This window comes from Eutrigla gurnardus (assembly GCF_963514095.1).
Source record: "Eutrigla gurnardus genome assembly, chromosome: 5".
NCBI classification, from domain to species: domain Eukaryota; kingdom Metazoa; phylum Chordata; class Actinopteri; order Perciformes; family Triglidae; genus Eutrigla; species Eutrigla gurnardus.
In genome coordinates this window covers 26,538,857-26,560,041 of record NC_139919.1, presented here as the reverse complement: position 1 = coordinate 26,560,041, position 21,185 = coordinate 26,538,857, and the positions used below count along the sequence as shown (strand labels likewise).

At 46.3% G+C, this 21,185-nt stretch overlaps 1 protein-coding gene across 3 annotated transcripts in view; it reads left to right on the top strand.

Annotated features, from left to right (window-relative positions):
- The window catches only part of LOC311013078 (transcription factor COE1-like), a 53,589-nt gene extending 39,870 nt beyond the window's left edge, over positions 1–13,719 (top strand). The window contains exons 11-17 of one of the 3 annotated variants that reach the window (XM_084008978.1): positions 1,740–1,828; positions 5,112–5,177; positions 5,733–5,895; positions 6,991–7,164; positions 8,913–9,110; positions 9,329–9,397; positions 10,608–13,719. In XM_084008978.1, the coding sequence (XP_083865104.1) occupies positions 1,740–1,828; positions 5,112–5,177; positions 5,733–5,895; positions 6,991–7,164; positions 8,913–9,110; positions 9,329–9,396 (758 nt within the window). In that variant the 3' untranslated portion in view covers position 9,397; positions 10,608–13,719. The remainder of the gene's footprint in view (positions 1–1,739; positions 1,829–5,111; positions 5,178–5,732; positions 5,896–6,990; positions 7,165–8,912; positions 9,111–9,328; positions 9,398–10,607) is intronic. The other 2 variants (XM_084008979.1, XM_084008980.1) reach the window with 2 other exon arrangements.
- Positions 13,720–21,185: the final 7,466 nt, after the last annotated feature.

Genomic DNA, 21,185 nt, shown 5'->3' with positions numbered 1-21,185 from the left:
TCTTGGGGTTTTTATGCTATTGTTCACTCGAGGCTCATTTGGCACATTGTGGAGAACTGATAAAAAATTCATCATAAAAAACAAAAGCCTTTGAGACGAAAGAGAGGATGTTGTCGGAACAATCCCCTCCTCAGACTGCAGGCCTAATCCAGGGCAAATCCTCCTTAAGGCTTTAGAGAGATCAGAGAATGGGGAAGTAATGTCAAATATTTGTCCTCCGAAATAATTCATACTTTATTTGTTGCATGTGATCATCTCATTGTTTTGGCTTATTTTATCAGTGGACCAGCTGGCCTGTAATGCGTGTCATTCTTCAGAAGTTGAGCCTGCCTCTGGCGTCTCTACTTTTTTTTTTTTTCTCCCCCCTCCTCCGTGTACTGTCTTTGCTTCCAGCTATTCACCTTTCCTTTCTCTCACTCTTATGGATTACTGGAACGGTCCGCTGGGAGAGCTGTCCAAATACGTTTGTGTTGCCAAAACAGAGCAACACCGATTCTCCCTCCCGTGCTCTCTCTTGGTCTGTGTGTTCGAGTGGCTCAGGAGGAGCCATGGTGAAGTCACTAGAGGTCCAGCAGGACAGCTTGTACTCATAGCCTCTAGGGGCCTTTTTTTCTGGGGGCCGCCTAGTCAGCCTGGCTGCTCAGATGTGAGGCGAGCAGGGCATCAGCCCTCAGGAAACGTCCAAGCTGCGACCCACAGGGGAAACAGACGGACGGCACAGACACGTACAGCCAATCCTCACGCATAACGGCTCTTTTTCTTTCACTCTTTTTGTTTTCACGCGCATACGAGTACAAGTACGACCGTGGTGAAGCCAAACTGCACAGAAGCAGCATCTTATAGGCCAGGAAAGTAGGCTGTTATCCATGTATGTGCATTGACTCCCCAGGCAACTCACAAAGAGACACGAGGGGGGGGGGGAGGTAAAAGACAGAAGAGAGAGAGGGAGAGTACATTAGGAATGAATTATGTGGAGAGAGCACTTATCCAACAATCCTCCTCTGAAGTGTTTGTACTATAAGCCTCAGATCTTCATTGTATTTATTCTAATGTTTAAATATTCATGGTAAATCTTCTCATATTCAATTACTGTAGCACGACCACAGCATGCCGAGAGAGTGCTTTCTCCCTGCTGCCTGGATGATCTGACTCCCTGTGTGTGTGTGTGTGTGTGTGTGTTTGTCTGTGTGCATGTGAGTGTGTGTCTCTATATGTGTGTGTATGTGCGCGTGTGTGTTTAGCTTGTTCCCCGGAGCGATCAAGCCTTTGTTATATTGGAACCAGTCTCTGTAATTGCTTATATTAGTCGCTGATCAACGCAAGACCACAGGACACACACACACACATGCACACACACACACACACATGCACACACACACATACACACACACACACACACTCACACACACACACACACTCTGCCTGATTCCTGACAGTCTTTTTATTAACCACCAAAGCAGGCGACAGAGAGAGATTCATTACATCACAGGCAAACAAAGACACACACCAGACTTAATAGAGAACACCCACATTTTCAGCGTGTTTAGTTTAATGTTGAAATACTCGTGAGAAAACCGCGCTTAATTCAGTCATTTCTACCGTAGGAGAGAATCGCTTGGTTTCCTTCCCGCTGCATCTCTCGCTGTCAAAGAGTAGGTGTTGTCATTATAACGAATCGAAACATTAAAAGTTTGTTTTTTTTCTCTCTCTTTCTCTTCTCCCTTTGTGTTCGTGCTCAGCGCTGAACGAGCCAACTATAGACTACGGCTTCCAGAGGTTACAGAAGGTCATCCCCAGACACCCGGGAGACCAGGAGAGATTACCCAAGGTACAGTGCTTCCACTCCCCTCCTCTCGTATGTCCGTGCTCACGTTGGATGCCACATGCAATTATTTTATGGGAATTTTTCTTGGTCACACTGGTGCGTATTGACAACTTCTAGGGTTTCATAGCATGTATGGATAGACATGGCACAAGGGCAGCATGACCTCACGTACAGAGGAATGACTGTGTGCTACGGACAGTAAGCCACACATGACACTGTGCAGCATGCATATTTAACATTTTATCATATGTTCATGGTCATTTTCTGCTCAAACAAACACTTTATTTTTTTTGCGCAGCGAACGCACAAGCAACTCTATTCATCCTTCCACAGAGTATAAGGTCATTTAGACTGGCAAAGTGGGAGAGGAAAAGGGAGGGATGGAGGGAGGAGAAGAGGGAGAGCAAGAGGAAAGGAGGTTGAGGGGGAGAGAGAGGAGGAGGAGAGAGGCAGAAGCAGGTTAGGTGATCCATCATAGCTGTCCAGTCTTACCTCCTGCTGGGTCAGTGGATCGAAGTCAACCCCGGGTGGACTTTATTACTTCCAGCACACACACACACACATACACATACAGAAAGCAGCACACACACACTCAGTGGAGGGAAGTCACCATGAGGCAGAGATGGAGAGCCCAGGTAGATGCAGAGAGAAGATAGAGAAATCAGTTGTCCTCGCTGCGTGTCATGTCTGGTGAATACGAGACTTGTCCTGGTGAGTTCTGGTCTTTAGCCTATCAACCCCCCTGTATCTCTCTAAACATCGTCGTATCCATCCATCTCCTCTCCTCCTCTTTGCTCCGCGGCGTCTTTCTCCTCCAAATGAACAGCGGTAGCTGGCAGGCCCGGTTGTTCATTTCAGCTCTATTGATTTGTGCCTTTATTGAGGTAATAACAGTTTGTTGACCGCACTTCTCTCAACCGTTGGCCTCAATCATCAGCGGCAGCGGCGGGCGTAAGGGGCACACACTGGCAACTTCACACTGGCTACAAATGTCCATTCATGGTCATCTCGGCAAATGCCTCCTCTGTGGTTTGTTCTCCGGTCAATTTTTAATCGAGATGAAATTGATTGGGAATATAATGTATTCTGCTCTAGTGGCGACTATTTTTCGAAGGGGATACTTAATGAACCCAAACACACACATTGAGGGGGGGGGGGGGATATCTGCCAATGCATGTTCAGTCTGTGTATGTTGTGGTAATGATCCAGTGTCCGGCTGAAAACATCCCCCATACTATGCTGTGGCTAATAGTCAGGCAGGCAGAGTGCGGAGGGAGCTCAGGCACAGCCAGACTGCAGGGTGTTTAGCTAAGGCTGTGGCGGAGCTGGGGGGTCTGGGGCCGGCTAATGAGTGACCGCCCTGCCAGACGAGGCCAGGCTCTGCTCTGGATCAGGTTCCCCTTCCTGTTGACGTCTCTGTGGGCCTGACTTTACGGGAAGAGACCCTGCGCCCAGGAAATGGTCTCCCCTTACAGCGGCAGGGCTAGGGAGGCAGCACAGCGCTAACCACATTTATCTGTTTATCAGAACGACTCTGGAGCGCTGCCTAATCGCGTTTAGCCACTGGACAGATCCCTTCGCTAACGAGAGACTGATAGGTACAGACAGGGCACAGGACCACGAGATAGTGATTAATAGAGAGAATGGGGAGCGGAGAGAGGAAAGTAGTTTGGAGACGCAGGTGAAGAGAGTGCAAGGAGGAGATTGGAGACGCACAGACAGACAGGAGGTCCTATGGTCTGAAAGTCGAAGCAAAAAAAAAAATCAAACATTTAGATGAAGTGACTGAGGTTTTCACGTGTCCTCCCTGAACATCGTTACATTCCAGCTGTGGATCTGTTTGCGTCCTAATGCCTCACACTTCCCTCATTTCCCATCCTCTCTTCCTCCCCCCCTCCCTCCCTTCATCCATCCATCTACCTATCTGGCAATCCCTGGGAGGCATGGGGCGTCGAGGAAAAGCAGAGAGAAGAAAGCGAGGAGCGGTGCATACATACTAAAGAACCACTTACCTTCCTAGGGCCTCTACATCTCTCAATCAAACCGAGCAGGCCTCCTCTCTGGTCTCCCCTCTTTCCCTCTACCCCACCTCCCCCCCCCCCCCACCCGTCTCCCTCTCTGCCTCCCCCAGATAGTGCTAGTAATGGGAGGTTAACACAGAGGCAGCGCTCCCATTATTGAGTGAATTTAGCACCTCGGACAGCGCTCTACAATCTTTATTGCTTTGCTGACCCTCTCGTCATGTCCTGGGCGTGCTCGACAGCTTCCACATGTGCGCGGCGGAGTGTGCGGTTACGTCTGTGTGTGTGTGTGTGCGCGTGTGTGTGTGTGATATGAGGTCTGATTGAAAGGCGGTGTGTCACGGAACAGAGAGCACACATGCTCCGGGGCTTGTTCACAGCGAGGGATACACTCAGGAGGGTATAGCGCACAGTGTGTGTGCGAGTGGAGGGGAGGGAGGGGAGAGAAAGAAACGATGGGAAGGTTGTAGGGGAGGGGGCTGCAATTTTCTGGTTGTCGCGCCTCCAGCATATATCCTGGCCCCGGCACATTAACTTTTAAAAAGGGTTTCGTAGGGCTGTAGGTGTCTACATCACACACACGTATAACGACTGCCTGGAGTCACACACTCATACACTCAGGGAAGGGGAAAAGAATAGAGACAAGGAGAGGAGAGAAAAGGAGGGTAAGCGGTAGAAAATGAGAGCGGAGGGGGAAAAAACCGGTAAACACCACGGAAGGATAAATGTTTGATGTGGGAAATTCCACTCGGCGGTTTTCACCTGAGCAATGATGTTCTCCATTTATCACACAAAGTGGATGCAGGGCTATTCACTTGGATCATTACCAGGGTTAATACAGGGCGGGAGGCGGGCGCGTCCCCCCGCCGACGAGGGGAGTTGTATAGCCGTCAACCTGATGATACGTTGTGTTAAATGAGATTGATGTGTGATCATGTGTAGTAGATTCATGAGCCGGTCGTGACAGAAGGGAGGAGAAGATGTAGAAGATGGCTGACTGATAGAGAGATATAGGCTCATGTTTTATTCACAGATAACAGTATCTTACCTCTGCTCTCCCAAACTGCCCGGCGAGTAACAAAGTGCCGGGACAGGCCCATTTCTCTTCCTCTGTATGCATCCTTCCCTCCCTTTTGCGCTCTCTGTTCTGCATTCACAGCATAACGTAAGACGTGAAATGTAATAAAAGTGACTGAACTCTTTGAGCCGACACATTTTGTGATCAATCCTCTTCTTTTTTTTTTTTTTTTTGTGCTTGATTGTAGGAGGTGATCTTAAAGAGGGCAGCAGACCTTGTGGAGGCCTTGTACGGGATGCCTCACAATAACCAGGTAAACACTCACACACAATCGCCAACATCAACGTCTTTTTCCTCAAATTATGTTGGCGAGGTTCGGACCACAAGCAGCATCAAAGGCGGCGTCTCTGCTGGCCTCGCAGCCCCCTGCTGTGTTCATGCAAGGACCCATAAACACACACACACACACACACACACACACACACACACACACACACACACACACACACACACACACACACACACACACGGGTATACGATTATCAGCAGAAAGGAGGAGTTGTACAGGGAGAATTAAATGTAGAGGGAGGAGAGGAGAATAGGAAGGGAACAGAAGCACACAAGGAGGAGGAGAAGTGGGATTAAGGCTGGGAGGAAGAGGCAGGCTAAACATTTGATGATTCCGTTAATGAGGCTTTCCTCCATTTACTGGAACCAATCCCACCACTCCCAGTGACCACTGATAAAAAAAGAGATCTCAAGTGGAGATTAAGTAGCCTGCATCGAGGGCATACTGTGTTTTCTCTTCTTCTCTTCCTCTCCTGCCTCCATTTTGCTGACCTCAGCTTTTTTTCTTCCCCATCGCCAGGAGATGATTCTGAAACGAGCGGCGGATATCGCAGAGGCCCTCTACACAACGGTGCCACGAGGGCACAACCAGCTCGCCGGCCTTGGCAGCGGCTCCGTCCACGCTGGCATGATGTCCGTTAACTCCTTCGCTGGGTCAGACGTGGCACAAACTGGCAATCAGGGTGAGAAAAGTCAACAGTTAAAGGCTATTATCATGGGTAATGTGGGAGTAGTGTTTTTGTTGTAGTGCAAAAGGGAGATTTTATTTTTCATGTGGGAAATTTCAGAGATGGTGATTTAAGAGTGAAATAGAGAGAGTCTGAAAAAGGAGGACAGCAGGAGGAGGAGGAGGTTAGAAACGGGGAAAACTTGAGACAAGGAGAGAACGGAAGTGAGAGAGTGAAGAATGGATAAAAAGAGAGTCACGGATGGAGTACGATGGAGAAATATGAGTGGGTCCTAGGGGTGTGTATATTAGACTGGGGTCGGCCTCTGTCTGACAGAGAGAGATGTGGGTGCAGTCAGTGGTGATTCATCACATGTATCAGGGGAAGCAGAGGAGAGTGGATGGCCCAGCCGCTGGATATGTCTCAATAATTCCAATGAGCTTCCCCTGTCCTTCATCTTCATCTTGAAACACGCTCAGATGTGAGGAAAACAACAGATATCAGCTGTGAGACTTCTGCTCCGCGGTTCCCCAACCCATAACGGATGAGGAATGGGAATTGGTGGTACCTAATTATCAAGGCGGAGGAGCGGAGCCCCTCGTTGCACTAGAGAGCAGAAATTCCTGATGTTCAATTCCAGCTGTTTTTTTTCTCCAGTGTCAGCGCAATAGAACGGAGATGTATATTTATAGTCTCCTTTCTATCCCGTGCTCTTTTCTGTTCACTGCCCCCTGTAAAGCATAAAGGAGAGAAAGGTCCTGTCAGAAATACTGGCTTCATTCTTTATAAATTACAGGAGCGCCGCGGAGGCCTTTTAGTGTTAATTGCCTTATCAATATATCTAATTTTGGAGAGGAGCCAGTAAGGTTAAAGGCCTCTTGTTTTAGTAGTTGGATTGCAGCTAGTTCCCCCTTCCGCCGCTCCGCTCATTGCTTTTTCCCGCTCTGCCATATGCTGTCCAAGAGTTTTTCGAGGATTTCTTTTGTCTTATATTGCCGCGTCCATTAGCCGTGTAGGGGAAAGAGTATCTGGCAGCGTTGGATGTTGACGTTTTGTTTTGTCTGCCATCTGCTGTACCCCTGAACACCTCTTCTCTCTCCCTGTCCATAGGTTTCAATAGGAATACAAGCAGCGTGTCCCCTCATGGTTACGTCCCCAGCTCAACTCCCCAGCAGAGCGGCTACAGCACCACTAGCATGAACGGCTACGCTAACTCTGGCATGGCAACCTTGGGCACCTCGCCCAACTTCCTCAATGGATCCGCAGGCAACTCGCCCTATGCTAGTGAGTGAATACACCACATCCTTAAAAACTGAAACTGAGAGGGGATGACGCCTGAAAAGCTTTAGGACATAAAAGGATACCCTATTTGACAGGAAGTGAGGAAGGGGGAGGGGGGGGTGGAAATAAGGAGTGACACGCACGGGAGGGGGGAAGTCGTGCAGTTCAGCTGGCTCATCTGTTTCTTTAAGAACAGAGTCAAACGCAAATCCCCACTTTATTGGCCACGGGAGCAGATCACCTAGCCTACCCCCCCCCCCCACCGACACACACACACACCACCACCACCTCCGCTCACACACACACATTCCCCCTCTACATTAAAGACCCTTGATTAAATCAATAAACTAATTGCTAGAGAAGCAATTCCATTTCAGCTCTTTGATTCCTCGGTGTTAACAAGTATTTTAACAGGCTCATCGGCCCCACACAGACACTTTCAATCAATGGCCCCTCGGCCTGCCTTTGTAGGTCCAATTTTCATTAATTGATTAGTTAGGCCCCCTTCATAAATGGATTATGACTTTATTGCGAGGATTTGTCAGGAAGAGCCATAAAAGCTAAGTGTTGGATAATAACAACAATAAAGGCAGAAGCAGATATCAGAGGGCAGGTGAAATACGACTCGGCTGATTGTAAAATCACTGAGGGGGAAAATGCTCTTAGTGTATTAGCAGACAAAAGACAAACCGGTGGAGGATGGATGGCATGATGTCAGAGGGAGACGGGATTTGGGTTGCAGAGATAACCTTCCGGTCATTTTTTTGTCCGTGGATGAGTCTCGCGGCAAAATCCAGCTAATGGCTTTCTTGTGTAACGCCTAGATGTCAAAAACGTCTCAAGATTTCAGCTTGAAGCTTTTTGTCAAAATGTTGTGTTTTAATGTGGGGAAATGTAATCCAGAGCTCTGGTAATGATGTGGTGATCTAAGGCTTGGAAATTCACAAATGTGAAGGTTTAAGGGCCTGGTTGCAACATTTAAAAGAAAGGTAATGCGGAGAAATCCATCAGTGGAGTTCAACTTTTGGTGAATTTGCCTGAAAAATGCACCATTTAGTTTAATTCTGAGTATAAATAAAGATATGGTTTGCAGACAGACTGAGCGGATGAATATTACCATACAGTTGGCTTCTTAGCTTGCAGAGCTTTCCAATTAAAACTCTTTTCTTAATTAGCTAGCTAGCTACGGTAGCGTTGCATCACCAAGCTTCTACATTTTGCAGATAAAATTTCACTTTGGCAGATTATGGGACTGGACATGTTGATGATATAACTGATATAACTGATTTACATTGAAGGAGAAAGAAGCTGTGTTTATTGTCAAGCATGTGTTGGATTTTGCTGCGTCGCTTCATTGAAATCGCCTGATTATCTGTGATGAAGTTGGTCAAATCGTGGGTTACAGCGTCAACAGCCTGATCAGAGGGGAGGAAAACATGCTGTGGGGTTCTTTCAGTTTCCCATTAGACGTATTCTTGTCTTGGTTATGGAATATCTCATTGGTGGTGGTTGCTGATGAACAAAAAAAAGCCAGCTGATCTGAGTCCAAAATATCACCCCCCCCCTGCCATCATCCATTGACCAGTCCCTTTCTGTTCGTCCCGTCTGCCCGTCCTCTGCCCTCGGCCCTCTCTCTAACCTCGTCTCTCCCCTCTCCATCATCATCATCCTCCCCCCCTGTCCTTCTTCCCTGACGTGCCCCCTGCGACCCCCCCTTAACCCCACTTTCCTACCCGTCTCTCTTCTCTCAGTCGTGCCGTCAAGCCCCACCATGGCCTCTTCAACCAGCCTGCCCTCCAACTGCAGCAGCTCCTCCGGCATCTTCTCCTTCTCTCCAGCCAACATGGTGTCCGCCGCCGTCAAGCAGAAGAGCGCCTTTGCCCCCGTCGTGCGACCCCAGAACTCCCCTCCGCCCACATGCACCAGCGCTAATGCTAACGGCCTGCAAGGTACGCTGTGGAACAGCATAATTCATTCAGAGCAACCGTTTTATGACCTCTTCATGAAGCTTTAATCCTGCTCTTCTCCACCTTTTTTTATGATAACTTCTCACTTTTGCTCCCACTTCTTCCTCGGATTTTTTCCTTTTCTTCCTCCTCCTTCACTCCCCGTTTTTTACCTCTCCTTACCCTTCCTCGAACCCCTCCACTCTCCTTCCTCACTGTAGATCAGTCTTTTGTGGACTCTAGCAAGTACTCATCAAACAACTCTCTGCAGGGCCTGGCCTTCTCCTGAAGTACGTTAGTTTCGTTCTCCTTCTCTGTTTTTCCCACACGCCGCTCGTTTTGCACCACCGGCTCATCCTGCCCTGCCCTCTCGTCTCTTCTGTTTTTATTAGTCACCCTCGACTTGTCAGAAGAGACAGCATGCCACGCCACATGTGTTCCATTTCCTGTTTTCACTTCCTGCTTCCTGTCTGTGCTCTGGTGGTGTGTGTCTGTTGGGGGGTTGGTGGTGGTGTTGGTGGTGGTGGGGCTTGTTGTTGTGCCATCACGGGTCACTCTGCTCTCCCATTTCCATCGAATGCAGCACTGGGTCTGTTAGTCTGGGCAGGATGTTGTATGGTGTTGAGCTCCTGAGAGAGAGAAGTGATGGATGGGAATCTTTATCAGAGCCCCAAGCTAAGCACTTCCTCACTTCCTCTGTCGGGCGTTGATGAGCGCTGACCACGGTGACCCAAAGGGCCATTGGCCACTGTGAGCTGACACACACATTCACCGACACACACACATTCACCATTCTGTTAATCCCAACAAGCCGGAGACACTTAGGAAATAACCAGGGAATTAGTGGATTGCAGAGCGAGGGGGATCAATAGGGGAGCCAATATGTTATATGAAAAATTCTTCCCTGTGATGGCTTCTGTGTAAAAAAATGGGGGGAAGGGAAAGGGTTGGTGGGGAGCGAGGGGGTGAAGATGTCGGAGCTGCTAGAGCGGGATATAAATAGGTAGAAAATGTGAATTAAACTCACGGCTTCTATTTCCATGTTCCCGTGCTGAGGATGATTTCATCGCCTCTGTCATCCCCGCGTCACCGCGTCTCTCGCTCGTGTTTGAATTATGCTCCGCGGCACACAATGGGCTTACACAATGTAACTGCTAACAATTAGCAGTGGCAGCTCTTGCATGAAGCTATTCAGAAAAAAAAAAAAAAAAAAGCCTGTGAAAAGTTGAATGATGTTGTCGGTGCGCGCCAAGTTAGCGGCGCAGGAAAATGTTTTGATTTCGGGGGCCTCGGAATGAAGAGATAATGAGGGAGAGTCGTCTTTGTTCGCCAGATGCTGGAGCACATTTCTGTTATGTGACTGTTGTGATGACAGATGAAACCCAGCAATCACATGTCTGACCTTTCTCTCTCTCTCTCTCTCTTTTTGTTTCTTTCTCCCCCTCCTCCTCCTCCTCCTCCTCCACCATCTTCCTCTCCCCTCTTTTTCCCACAAAGCAGCGATTCCCGGGATGATCGTTCCACCCATGTAGAGGATCTTGGGATAGCTGGAGATTTGGGAATGTTTGAGAGGAAAAAAGACACAGTAGCGGAGCCTGGCGAGTCTCTGTTGTGCTCCGGAGCTGAACTGAAGGAAGTCAAGATAAGACGCGGGACTCTGTTAAACTCAGGCCTTTCCATTGGGATTTCATCTGAAGGGATAGGGGAGGAGAAAAAACAAGGAACAATATGAACCTTTGTGATGTTATTTCCCTCTTGGTTGAATTAGTGTAGCTTCTCTGACACCGCGTTGGACGGAGTGTATAGAGACTGATAGTTTACCCACAGTGTGACACTGACCTCATGAAAAAGAGCATTTATTTATCTTTATGTTTATGCCTGTTAGGTTTGGGTTTTGATTACTGGAGCCCCCCCCCCCCCCCACTCCCCACTCCCCCTCCAACGCCGCCTTCCATCCGCAATCCATTACTCGTACAAACAACAGTGAAGTGTTGGTTTGGCCATGAAGTTTACGTAACCTCTGTCACAACAGAGGATGCTTTCCTTAGCTCAGCCTGCTTACTAAACCCACAGAACAACACTGGCCAAATGGAAGTAAGGTCAACAGCACCACAGAACAAAGAAACAGAGAAAAGAACAAAATCAATCCTCAACTTTGCTGCTAATTATCCCATAAATCTAAAAATACATAAAAAAAAATTTAAAAAATCGCTAATTCAACATCAGAAAACATGCTTTCCTTTTGTTTTCCCTCCCGTTTGGTTTGTTTGTTTGAATTTTAATAAAAAACTGTGAGGATTGAGCTGTTTGCAATATGCTTTTCCGCTTGTCATGTGAAGAAAAAGGTGATGATTTAGCCAAAATTGACATTTTTATCGGAGATTTTAGGACTTGAAATGCCAGAGGAGGTGTGCGTCCAGCCAGCACTGTACTGAAGGAGCCGAGCAAATATCAAATTAGAATAAATGCGTGATATATGTGATATATTTTTGTATATAAAAAAAAAGTTTTTCATTTGACATTTTTCTTTTCTTTTGCGATAGCTATAGTTTGAAATGTAAACATTAAATGTCTTAAGGCAGCTTCTCAGTACAGAAGATAGATTTACTGTGTGTTGTCAATATCTCATCTGCTACACGACAAACATGGATTTGGATACAAAAAGGGGATTCTGTAAAATATCCTATAAATAATGTATTTATCCCTTGTATTTGTACATTGCCTCTCACCCTCGTTTAGTTGTGTTGTGTAAGTTTAATACAGTAAGTGAACATATTTCACAGTGTTTTGTTTCATTATTTACTGTTGTCTCCCACTATTTAAATGTGACTTTTTTTTTTAAATCTTATTGTTTGTTTTGTATGTTGAATGTTTTTGCATTGGTATACCATGCTTTAATTTGTTGATTTGAAGAAAAAAAAAAACATGCCATTGTCTATTTTTGTATTATTTGTAAGTTAATAAAAAAAATCTTTTTTTTTTCCTTATGAAAATGTTTATTGTATGGCAAAAAAGTAGCATCTTATTCAGAGTATTTGGTTGAAGTAGATTTTTTTAAGAATATATACACACATTAATATATACTGTAAATCTATATCTTTTTGTTTGGACTCTGAGGCTTTCAGATTGATACTGTCCTTGAAACTGATAATATGCATGGGTTCTTCTCTCGAGTGACACTTTCTTTTTGTGTGTGTGTGCGTGTGTGTGTGTGTGTGTGTGTGCGTGTGTGTGTGTGTGTGTGTGCAAACCAAGAGAACTAAGAAATTGCTCTGTTTTTCTTTCTTTGAGTTCCTCTTTTTTTCCTCCTCCCCTCTGTTCTTTCTTTCCCTATGTTATTTATGCCTGCTTACATACTGTATCTATATACTCTTAATTTTTTTTTTTTTTTTTTTTGCTGTCACTGTAATCTTTACCAGCAGTCTAGATGCCTTAACAATGCAAACCCATTCTTCATTCAATCACATGTACAGTTTTCTACCCTCACCACAATTGTCTATTGCCGCAGAGGAATTCATGGGAACTTGGGGACAAAGCACAAACCCGCTGTGTTTGGTGGTGAAGCCAGACTAGAATACAAAGAGCCATAATTCAACAATCACACACACCCCCCGACGTACTATAATACTACAGCAATGGCACGCTTTGAAGGACGGTCGACGCTGAGAGGGCCCCGTCTCAGCTGTAGTGTTCACACAAACACTTCTTTTTTTTCTGTAGCGATTATGTAGCTTTTTTCCCCCCCCTGATTAATGAAATGATTTCAACCGCATGTTGGTAATGTTTCTCGTTAACCACAGGCTCACAACAGTGACACCACGGTTTTAATTGTAGTACAAAGGGTGAAGACGAGCACTGTCACAGCACAATTTGAATCTCACACATGGAGTCATATAGGTTTGACTCCAGTATCTGACAGTCGATCCCCCCCCTCCTTCCCTCCCCGAGTCTTTCTCTCCATGTATTAGCCTTTGGACGTTACAGCTTCATTACAAGCTAAACAGAACAAGAACAAGCGAGGGAGCATGAAAGGGAGCTCCTCGGCCTCTCAGCCATTTCTGTAGTCTTTTCTTTGTGTCTGCCGTGTGTCTTCAAGCTGTTGCTGGACAGAGAATAGGGCTTTTCTCTCCGCTTTTCTTTTTCTAGAGCCTGGTTTTGTTAAGTGGGTAGAAAGGACCGTTTTAACAGAGGCGCCTGCTGACAGACGAGTGTTTTTCAGGCACTTGTGTGCCTGTGCTGGTCGGGGCCGGGGCGGGAGGGGCCGCACCATATCTGTTTCAAATGAACTACAGAGGTCTGTTGTCATACAATGGCTTCTTTGTGAGCAAAAGTTCCATCCTGATTATGAATATTGGTAATGGGTGAAGTTTTTTGTATTTAGGTAACAAACAACAAAAAAAAAAAAGATGCAAAACCAAATAGCTGGTGTCTATTTTTCCCTCTGTTTTTGTCTTTGACTGCAAATACACTGAACAGCTCTATGATATAAGGGACGGTAAACAAAAAAAAAAAAATCTACTGTATAGATTGTTATTGTTTTTGATGAAAATTGAGCTGTAAGATAACTTTTGGACTCTCACAATGTTGAATTAAAGTTACCTCTTGTCTGTGACTTTGTCAGTTGTCATTTTTGTGTGTTTTCGACCTGAAAGAGATCTCACTCCTTTCTTTTTTTTTTGATTGAAAACATCATCTCCACGTCGCTGACAGGCGCTCGACTGAGAATACAGGAGAACAGGCTAACGCTAATTCCACAGGTCAGAACCAGGCCTGCCTCCCCCTCCCCCGTTAGCCTCCTCGCTCTAATGAATCTAATTCATTAATGCATTACTGATGGCATGGTGAACATGGTTAGCCTGACAAGTTTCCTCCTAAACATATTAGTTAATGATGATTCCAAGGTTATTAATTGTGAACGCACCAGCCCACCATAATTGAGTCATCATTTGCATACCCGGTCATCAGCAGAAAATTAATTTCTTTTTTATTTTTTGCATATCTAATTTAGGGGGCCCGCGATTGGATTAGCCTGTGAAAATAGCGGATCCCGGGATTCTGCTGACCTCAAAGTGTTCCAGGGTCTCCACGGTAACTGGAGGCTTCCGCAACGCCAAAGGGAGGGGGGGGTGGGGGGGCGACCTGGAAGTTTACTGATCAAATAACGACTAGTAAACACTGCGTGTGCCTGTGTGCGTTTGCCTCCTTAATTGCCCAAAGGTTTATAAATGCACAGGGGCTTTTTTCCCTCCTATATATACATATAATAAGAGAGTTGATAGTTTGCTGACAAACAGTAAAGTGGGTTGTAGTGTGCGCGGTTTAGCAGTAAGAGGTGGGATATTGAATTATGGAGGTTACACACTCGGTGCTGGGGAAAATGAGTCCTGGAGCCTAATGTTTTTGATTAGCGAGCCGAGCGCCGCTGCCATGTTACTGCACCAGTCGGCTCCAGGGACTCCGCTTTTTTTTTTCCGAAAATGCAGCTCGTTGTGCAACACACACACACACACACACACACGCTCATAAATCATAAATACACACAGACAAAAGGTGAAGCCATTTTGCTCTTTATTTCCAGCTGCTTTACGGGCCCAGATAGACTGGTCAGTGTGGGAGGAGGACAATAGGAGTGGGAGGCCGAGGGCAGCGTGGAGCCAGCAGACCTCTAGAGACATAACATTAGACACTATTCCTGGAGAGCCGGGTCCTGCTCCTCTGGATACAGACGGCGGAAGCCTTCGCACATCAAGAGAGGTGCCTGTTCGGGGAGCTTACTGTGCTATACGAGTATCCTAATGAAATATATTAATGCACATATTCCTCACCATCTCGCTCTCCTCCTCCTCCTCCTCCCTCTTTCTCATTCTCCTCCCTGCGTGGACACATGAAGGGAGGAAGAGCGGAGAGAGGCGTGTTTGAAAGAAAAACAGGAGTCCCCATGGGGATCCCGGATAAAGAAAGGAAAGGAAAGAAATGGAGAGGAGAGAGAGGATGGGAGTGGAGGAGGTGGGGGTAGTATTGAGAATGGAGGCAGACCTAGACAGTGAGCAAAAGACAAGGAGAGGACGGATGAATATTAATAATATTCTGTGTTGGAAAATAGTCACAATGGACATCATAGGGAGATGAAGAGAGGCAACGGGAAGCAAGTTCCATTCCCGGCCTTGCTCAGTGTGTGTGTGTGTGTGTGTGTGTGTGTGTGGTGGCAGGTGCACGGCTCTCTATGCATCCGTGTATGCGTGAACACGCCTGCCAGTAAGACAGAGCATATCTGAGTGCAGGCGTACATCCAGAAGGAGAGTGTGTGCACTCACATTCAGGCTCGCTCTCTCTCTCTCTCGCTTACGAGTGTGTGTGTGTGTGTGTGTGTGTGTGTGTGTGCGTGTGGTCGTTTCCCACAGTAATTATCCCGACGACTGTGGGTGTCTGTCTGTGATCTGTGCGGTACCTGTCACAGGCGGCCCGGTAGAGAGAGACCACCCCCTCCCTCCCCCCCTCGTGCTTTATATTCCCTGTAATTGCTGCTGCTAATTTACTGTGCGTTGGCCTAATGAGTAGGGAGGTGAGGGGCTGGTGTATGTAATGGATGTTAGAGAGATAGCGATAGAGAGATGGATTTCACCACTGCCGGCACCAGAGAGAGGGAGAGGGAGGGAGGGAGGCCGGCGAACTGTGTGTGTTAAGCAAGCATGTAGAACACTTATCTTTATTGTTCTACTAAAATGAAAAAAAAAAAAACACAAAAGATAAGCTATTTGCCCCCCTCCCCTGCTACTTTCCCTCTCTCTTCCTCCCCTCAGCCGACGGTACAGTGGCGACTGCAGCGAGCACATTAGAGAAGCTTTTTGTTATGTTGATTAACGATAAAAGCAAAACCATAAATAATATAGATTATTTATTCCATTTATTCACATGCTAATTAGAGCTAGGAGCAGATACTTCAGAGAGATACCCCCCCTCCCTCATCATCATCATCTGTTCCAGTGCAGCCAGATAGACCAACTGACATTCACACACACACACAGTCGCACATTAATGTCATTCACACTTTGAAGCACCGACGGTGTCTTGTGATGGCGACGCGTCCACCCCTCATTTCTCCCTAATGAGGTCACGATGGAGGCCAGTGGTTTTTCGGCACGCACGCCCGCCCTCCGTCCCCGCCGACGACGAGCGGCGGATTGACAGGGGTCGTCTTTGATTGATGCACCGCGGCTCTTCCACATGTTCAACAGCTCAGTCATTTAATTATGTTTCCTAAGCATCATTAAGTACCATTACATTCCATCATATTCTGATGAGAGGGGTGGCCAGTCGCAGGACGGAGCTAATTGGTGATTAATGTTGCGTGGCGGCGAGGGGACAACGCAAGATTTGGCCGTTTAATGACACAACACTGTGTTTAAGTGCTGAATGTGTAAAAAGAAAACACACAAATAGAGGGAGGGGCCGAGGGGTCGGGATTGAAATCAAAACAGATATCAATCCTTTAAAGGTCTAATCCCTCTTGGCCTCTCACACACACACACACACACTTCCTGCGTTATTGTGAATTGTTCACCTCTTAGCCACGTTACACACACTTACACAGATAATGTTGGAAACCGTGTCTGCAGGCATAACTCACCAGCTCCTCCAGATTAACTGCTAACTCAGTATTGATGCACCGCTTTCACAGGTACGCACATGAGAGAGCACACACACACACACACACACATACGCGCTCACACACAGACACAAACATCCTCATCTGGTATTGACATGCGGCGCTGGCTGTAGGTGTTTCCATTTAAGGTCAGTCGATTGCCTTAAGTATGTAATGTTAGGAGGGGGGGAGGGGGGGTCCGTAAACACGTCAAATTAGCAGTAATGAATGACCAGGCAGCGGCAGGGGGAACTGTCAGGGTGCACGCCCAGGACAATACATTACCCTGAGTTATCCTAGTCTGGCCTCCTTGAAACACACACACACACACACACACACACACACACACACACTCACACACACACACACACACCCACACAAACGAGTGGGACCCATTCAGTGGTCACACACTCTGCTTTGATGGGCTGTGTGGCTGATTGGTGTCCAAAGAATGAAAAAAAATAAAAAAAAGAGAATTGAGTTGACACAGTGTACGAGGATGGAAAGTTCAGCGGGAGAAAAACACACCGAAAACAAACTGGAAAAGATTGACGGACGCGACCGCGATGATAGAAAAGTAGAAGAAGAAGAAGAAAAAAACTGTATGAAAATAGATAGAGAGAGAGATAGAGGGCCGAGCGAGGGGGAGAGAAAAACAAACTGTGGTATTTATTTTTTCTTTCTCGGTGTTGAAACAGGAAAAAGGACCTCTGGTTTAATAAACCATGAATCCTTTCACAGAGGGGTTTGTATGTTATTCTACGGAGAAACAGATATGTGGGGAGGGAAGGGGGGAGGCAGGGGGAGAGAAAGAGAAGCAGGGAGCAGTGAGGGGGAGAAAAAATAAGAGATGCTCTGCAACCATATGAAATTCTCCCTCACACACACACACACACACACACACACACACACACACCCCTCAGCCCACTTCCAGGCTGTATGTTAGTTTTGGGTTAGAAGTGTGTGGGATGAAGGGAGGGTGAGGGGGGTGAGTAGGGGGGAGAGGGGGGGGGCTACACATCCTCCTCAGTCCAGCCTGAGAGAGAGAATGAGCATAAAAAGTACGTAAAAGATACACTTCCCATCTGTAAATGATTAAATCCTCCTCTTCCCCCTCGGCATTTGACAGTTTTTTTGAGAATAACTCTCAAAAACATATTCAGAAAATCTCCAGTCGAGGCCACAACAATGCACGGACACGTGTGCAGAAGTGAGGAGTGAAACCCTCCATTTTTTTTTTACGCGATAAATAAACATGTACACAAACATAAACCTACTGTCTCCGTATGTTGTCTCCCCCCCTCCCCTCCCCCCCCCCCCCCCCCCTCCCCTTCCTGTAACAAAGGTTACATTGATCATGTTTCTAAAAGAGACCCTGTATTTCCACACGGCCCCGGCCTCTGATATGTTTTTCTTGGCAGCTCGGACTTCTACTTTTGTCATTCACTCAGCATATTTTAACAAATTAGAAACATTAGAAACCAGCATCGCTGCAATGTTTTGGTTTGGGGTTTTTTCGAAACTCCAACGGTCCCCACAATTATATTTCAAAACACGGGCGAGTTGTTTGACAGCCGAGCGGAATAAAACCCTAAAACAACTTTTTCATTAGAAACACATGCTCCGGCAATTAGAACCCAGCGTTATGTTAATGTGTCCGTTTGTTGTCGTGTGAACGGCGACGCCACACGTGTGTGTGTGTGTGTGTGTACATGTATGTGCCCTTATTCGTGTGAGGGTGTGTGTGTGGTTGCCTGTGTGTGTGTGTGTGTTTGTGTGTAAGGGACAAAGGGACACAGTGCTCCACATAACAGCATTACAGATGGCTGTTGTGAGTGGTTGTGACAGTGAAAGCGAGTGAGTTCCCACTCCATACAGATGTACTCTGGGTGACCTTACAAACACAGTGGAACTAAAACAGGCCCCCTACCTCTCGCTCTCACTCTGGCACACACTGTCAATTCTCACTCGGCCCTTGCAGGGCACTAAAAGTTGTTTCCTGAGCCAGGAATACATCAAGGGCCAAGAATATATATATATATATATATATATATATATATATATATATATATATATATATATTTAAGGGGGGAGCGGGAGAGATGCATAGCGAGGGTCCAGGAGCGCATAACTTGGACTATGTAAATATGGGACTGAAGGATTAGTAGCGTTTGCCACCTATAAAAGCAGGACGGCGATGCCAGCCGGAGTTAACGACCGCACACTCTGACTTTACCCCGGATTGTTTTACCAGCGAGCTGCCGGGGACAAAGAGAACATTTCAACAAGTTCACTTTATGGAGGGAAAAGTGGGAAAAACTAGAAATGACTTCCCTTAGGTGAACAATCGGCCCCTTCCTTCCACTGCCTCGGGGGCCTCGCAAAACGTTTTCTCTCGCACCCTCCATTTGAGAAATTATAGCCAACCACCGCGATGCCTCGCAATCATATAAAAGTATCAATATTTGTATGATTTGTGAAGTCATTTAATAATCAAAGTCTGATTATGGCGGGAGTTCTTCCACATAAGTAAAAAAAAGTATGTATAGGGCCCCGAGAAGGCAGGTTGAACTTAAAATTACAATGTTTTAAATTGTTGCTTAGCAACCACCAAATTAGCTATAGCACAATAGATGATAGATAAACCAGTTAAAATAAATGAAAACCCCCAAAAAAAGCTCCTCATATCCGACACCAGAGAAGGCCCGCCTCCCAATGCATCCGATTGGACGATTTCAGTTCAGGGTGCTCCTGCAGGAAACCCAAGGTGAGAACGGGAGGGGCTCAGCCAAGCGAGCATGCAAAACGCTTCACTCGCATCGAAAACAATTACAAAACGCCGCCGCAGGCTGCTAAAAAAGTCCTCTGTGTGATCGCAGCAAACAGCCTGATAAATGGCCTCAAGTCACGTCACTGGGGGTGTAGATTAATAAGGAAGTGATTTAATATCATATAATACTATAATATGAAATATAGGTTTGGCTGTATTCGCCTACTAAGAGTAGCCTAGTACTCTTTTGGCCAAAATATGGCATGAAGTATGCAAACAGTAACCCAGGCTGCTTTGGACCGGTCTACTTCATGTCCCACAATGCAAAGCCCTGGAATGGTACAGTCTATATCAACAACCATAACCAATAAACATAGTTTTTCATGCCTATTTCATCATCATATTCACTTCTGAGAATTTTTCTCAGGCGTGAAATCAAACCAGCGGGTTTTTACTGAAAAACACGGTGAATGAAAGCGACAACCTTAGAGATGTTTATTCCCCTGTTGGCGGATGGTTTGTTCCAATATCACAACACACGTTGTATACAGAACTAACGGAAACCTGCGGTTATCTGCTTTTTTTTTATGAGCTGAAAAGCTCAACAAGCGGTTGTCACGCTCACAGGCCGGCTTTTTTTTTTTTTACATTCTAGTTTTAAACGGACTAAAACTAACACGCTCTAATATTTATAGGGATAGCATTCCACCGCTTCGTTGCTGTTTCTGAAAACACATTTTTCCCGGGCGATGTTTGGATTACGGTCTCCCCTCGTTGACCTCGTTTGTCTTGTTTCATCACGAGCTGTTAGGGTACATTGTTTGGGGCGAGCTCAACCATGCGGCGTATTATAAAGCAAACAAACAGTGGTCATAAAGAAACCTCAATAACTTTTTCAATAATACTGCATGAGCTCATTAAAAGGCTGGAGCCTGGCTCTCTGCAGAACACAATTCAGCCGCTCCGTGCGGCTCACTAGTGACAGTGCACAGGTTGCAGGACACGGTGTTTGTCGGTAGCGTGTAAGAGCCAATATCTCCGCGTGGAGGTGAGTATGGTTGGCGTTCAGCTGGAGGGGAGGAGAGGGGGAGGAGGGGGGAGGAGGGCTCTGACAGCAGTACCAGGTGAGATAATTGGCACAGCTGGTGCTTGTTGACTAATTACCCTCTCCTTTAAATGCAAAACTGTGGCGGCGTCTCTGATGACTGCCGCGCTCGGCGGACAGACGGCCACGTGAGGTGTTGTTTGCTGAACTGTGTTTGGAAACTTTAAGCGACAGGACTTGCTTGTGCCGGGAAAGAGTAGAAGAGCTGATTCTGCACTGATAATGCGTCCTATTTAATTGCACTACTTGAATGAAACTATAATATTGACATAGAGTAATTTGCAAAAGATTATGATAGGATTATCCTCTCTATATCACAAAAGCCACGTGACTTTTTTATTAATTCAACATAAAGCTCACAAGGAAGTTAAAATCAAAATATGGAGTGAGAAAGTTTACTAACCACCCTTAAGGAAAGAAAAAACACGATCCTCCTCCTTTTTTTAATATTTTTTTGGCCCCTTTATTATGCCTGTCTCGCTTTCAAAAGCAAATATATTTATAACGGCTCCGTCTTAGAACATTCCGGCGCTTTCTGTGATGTCGAAGCTGATTTTG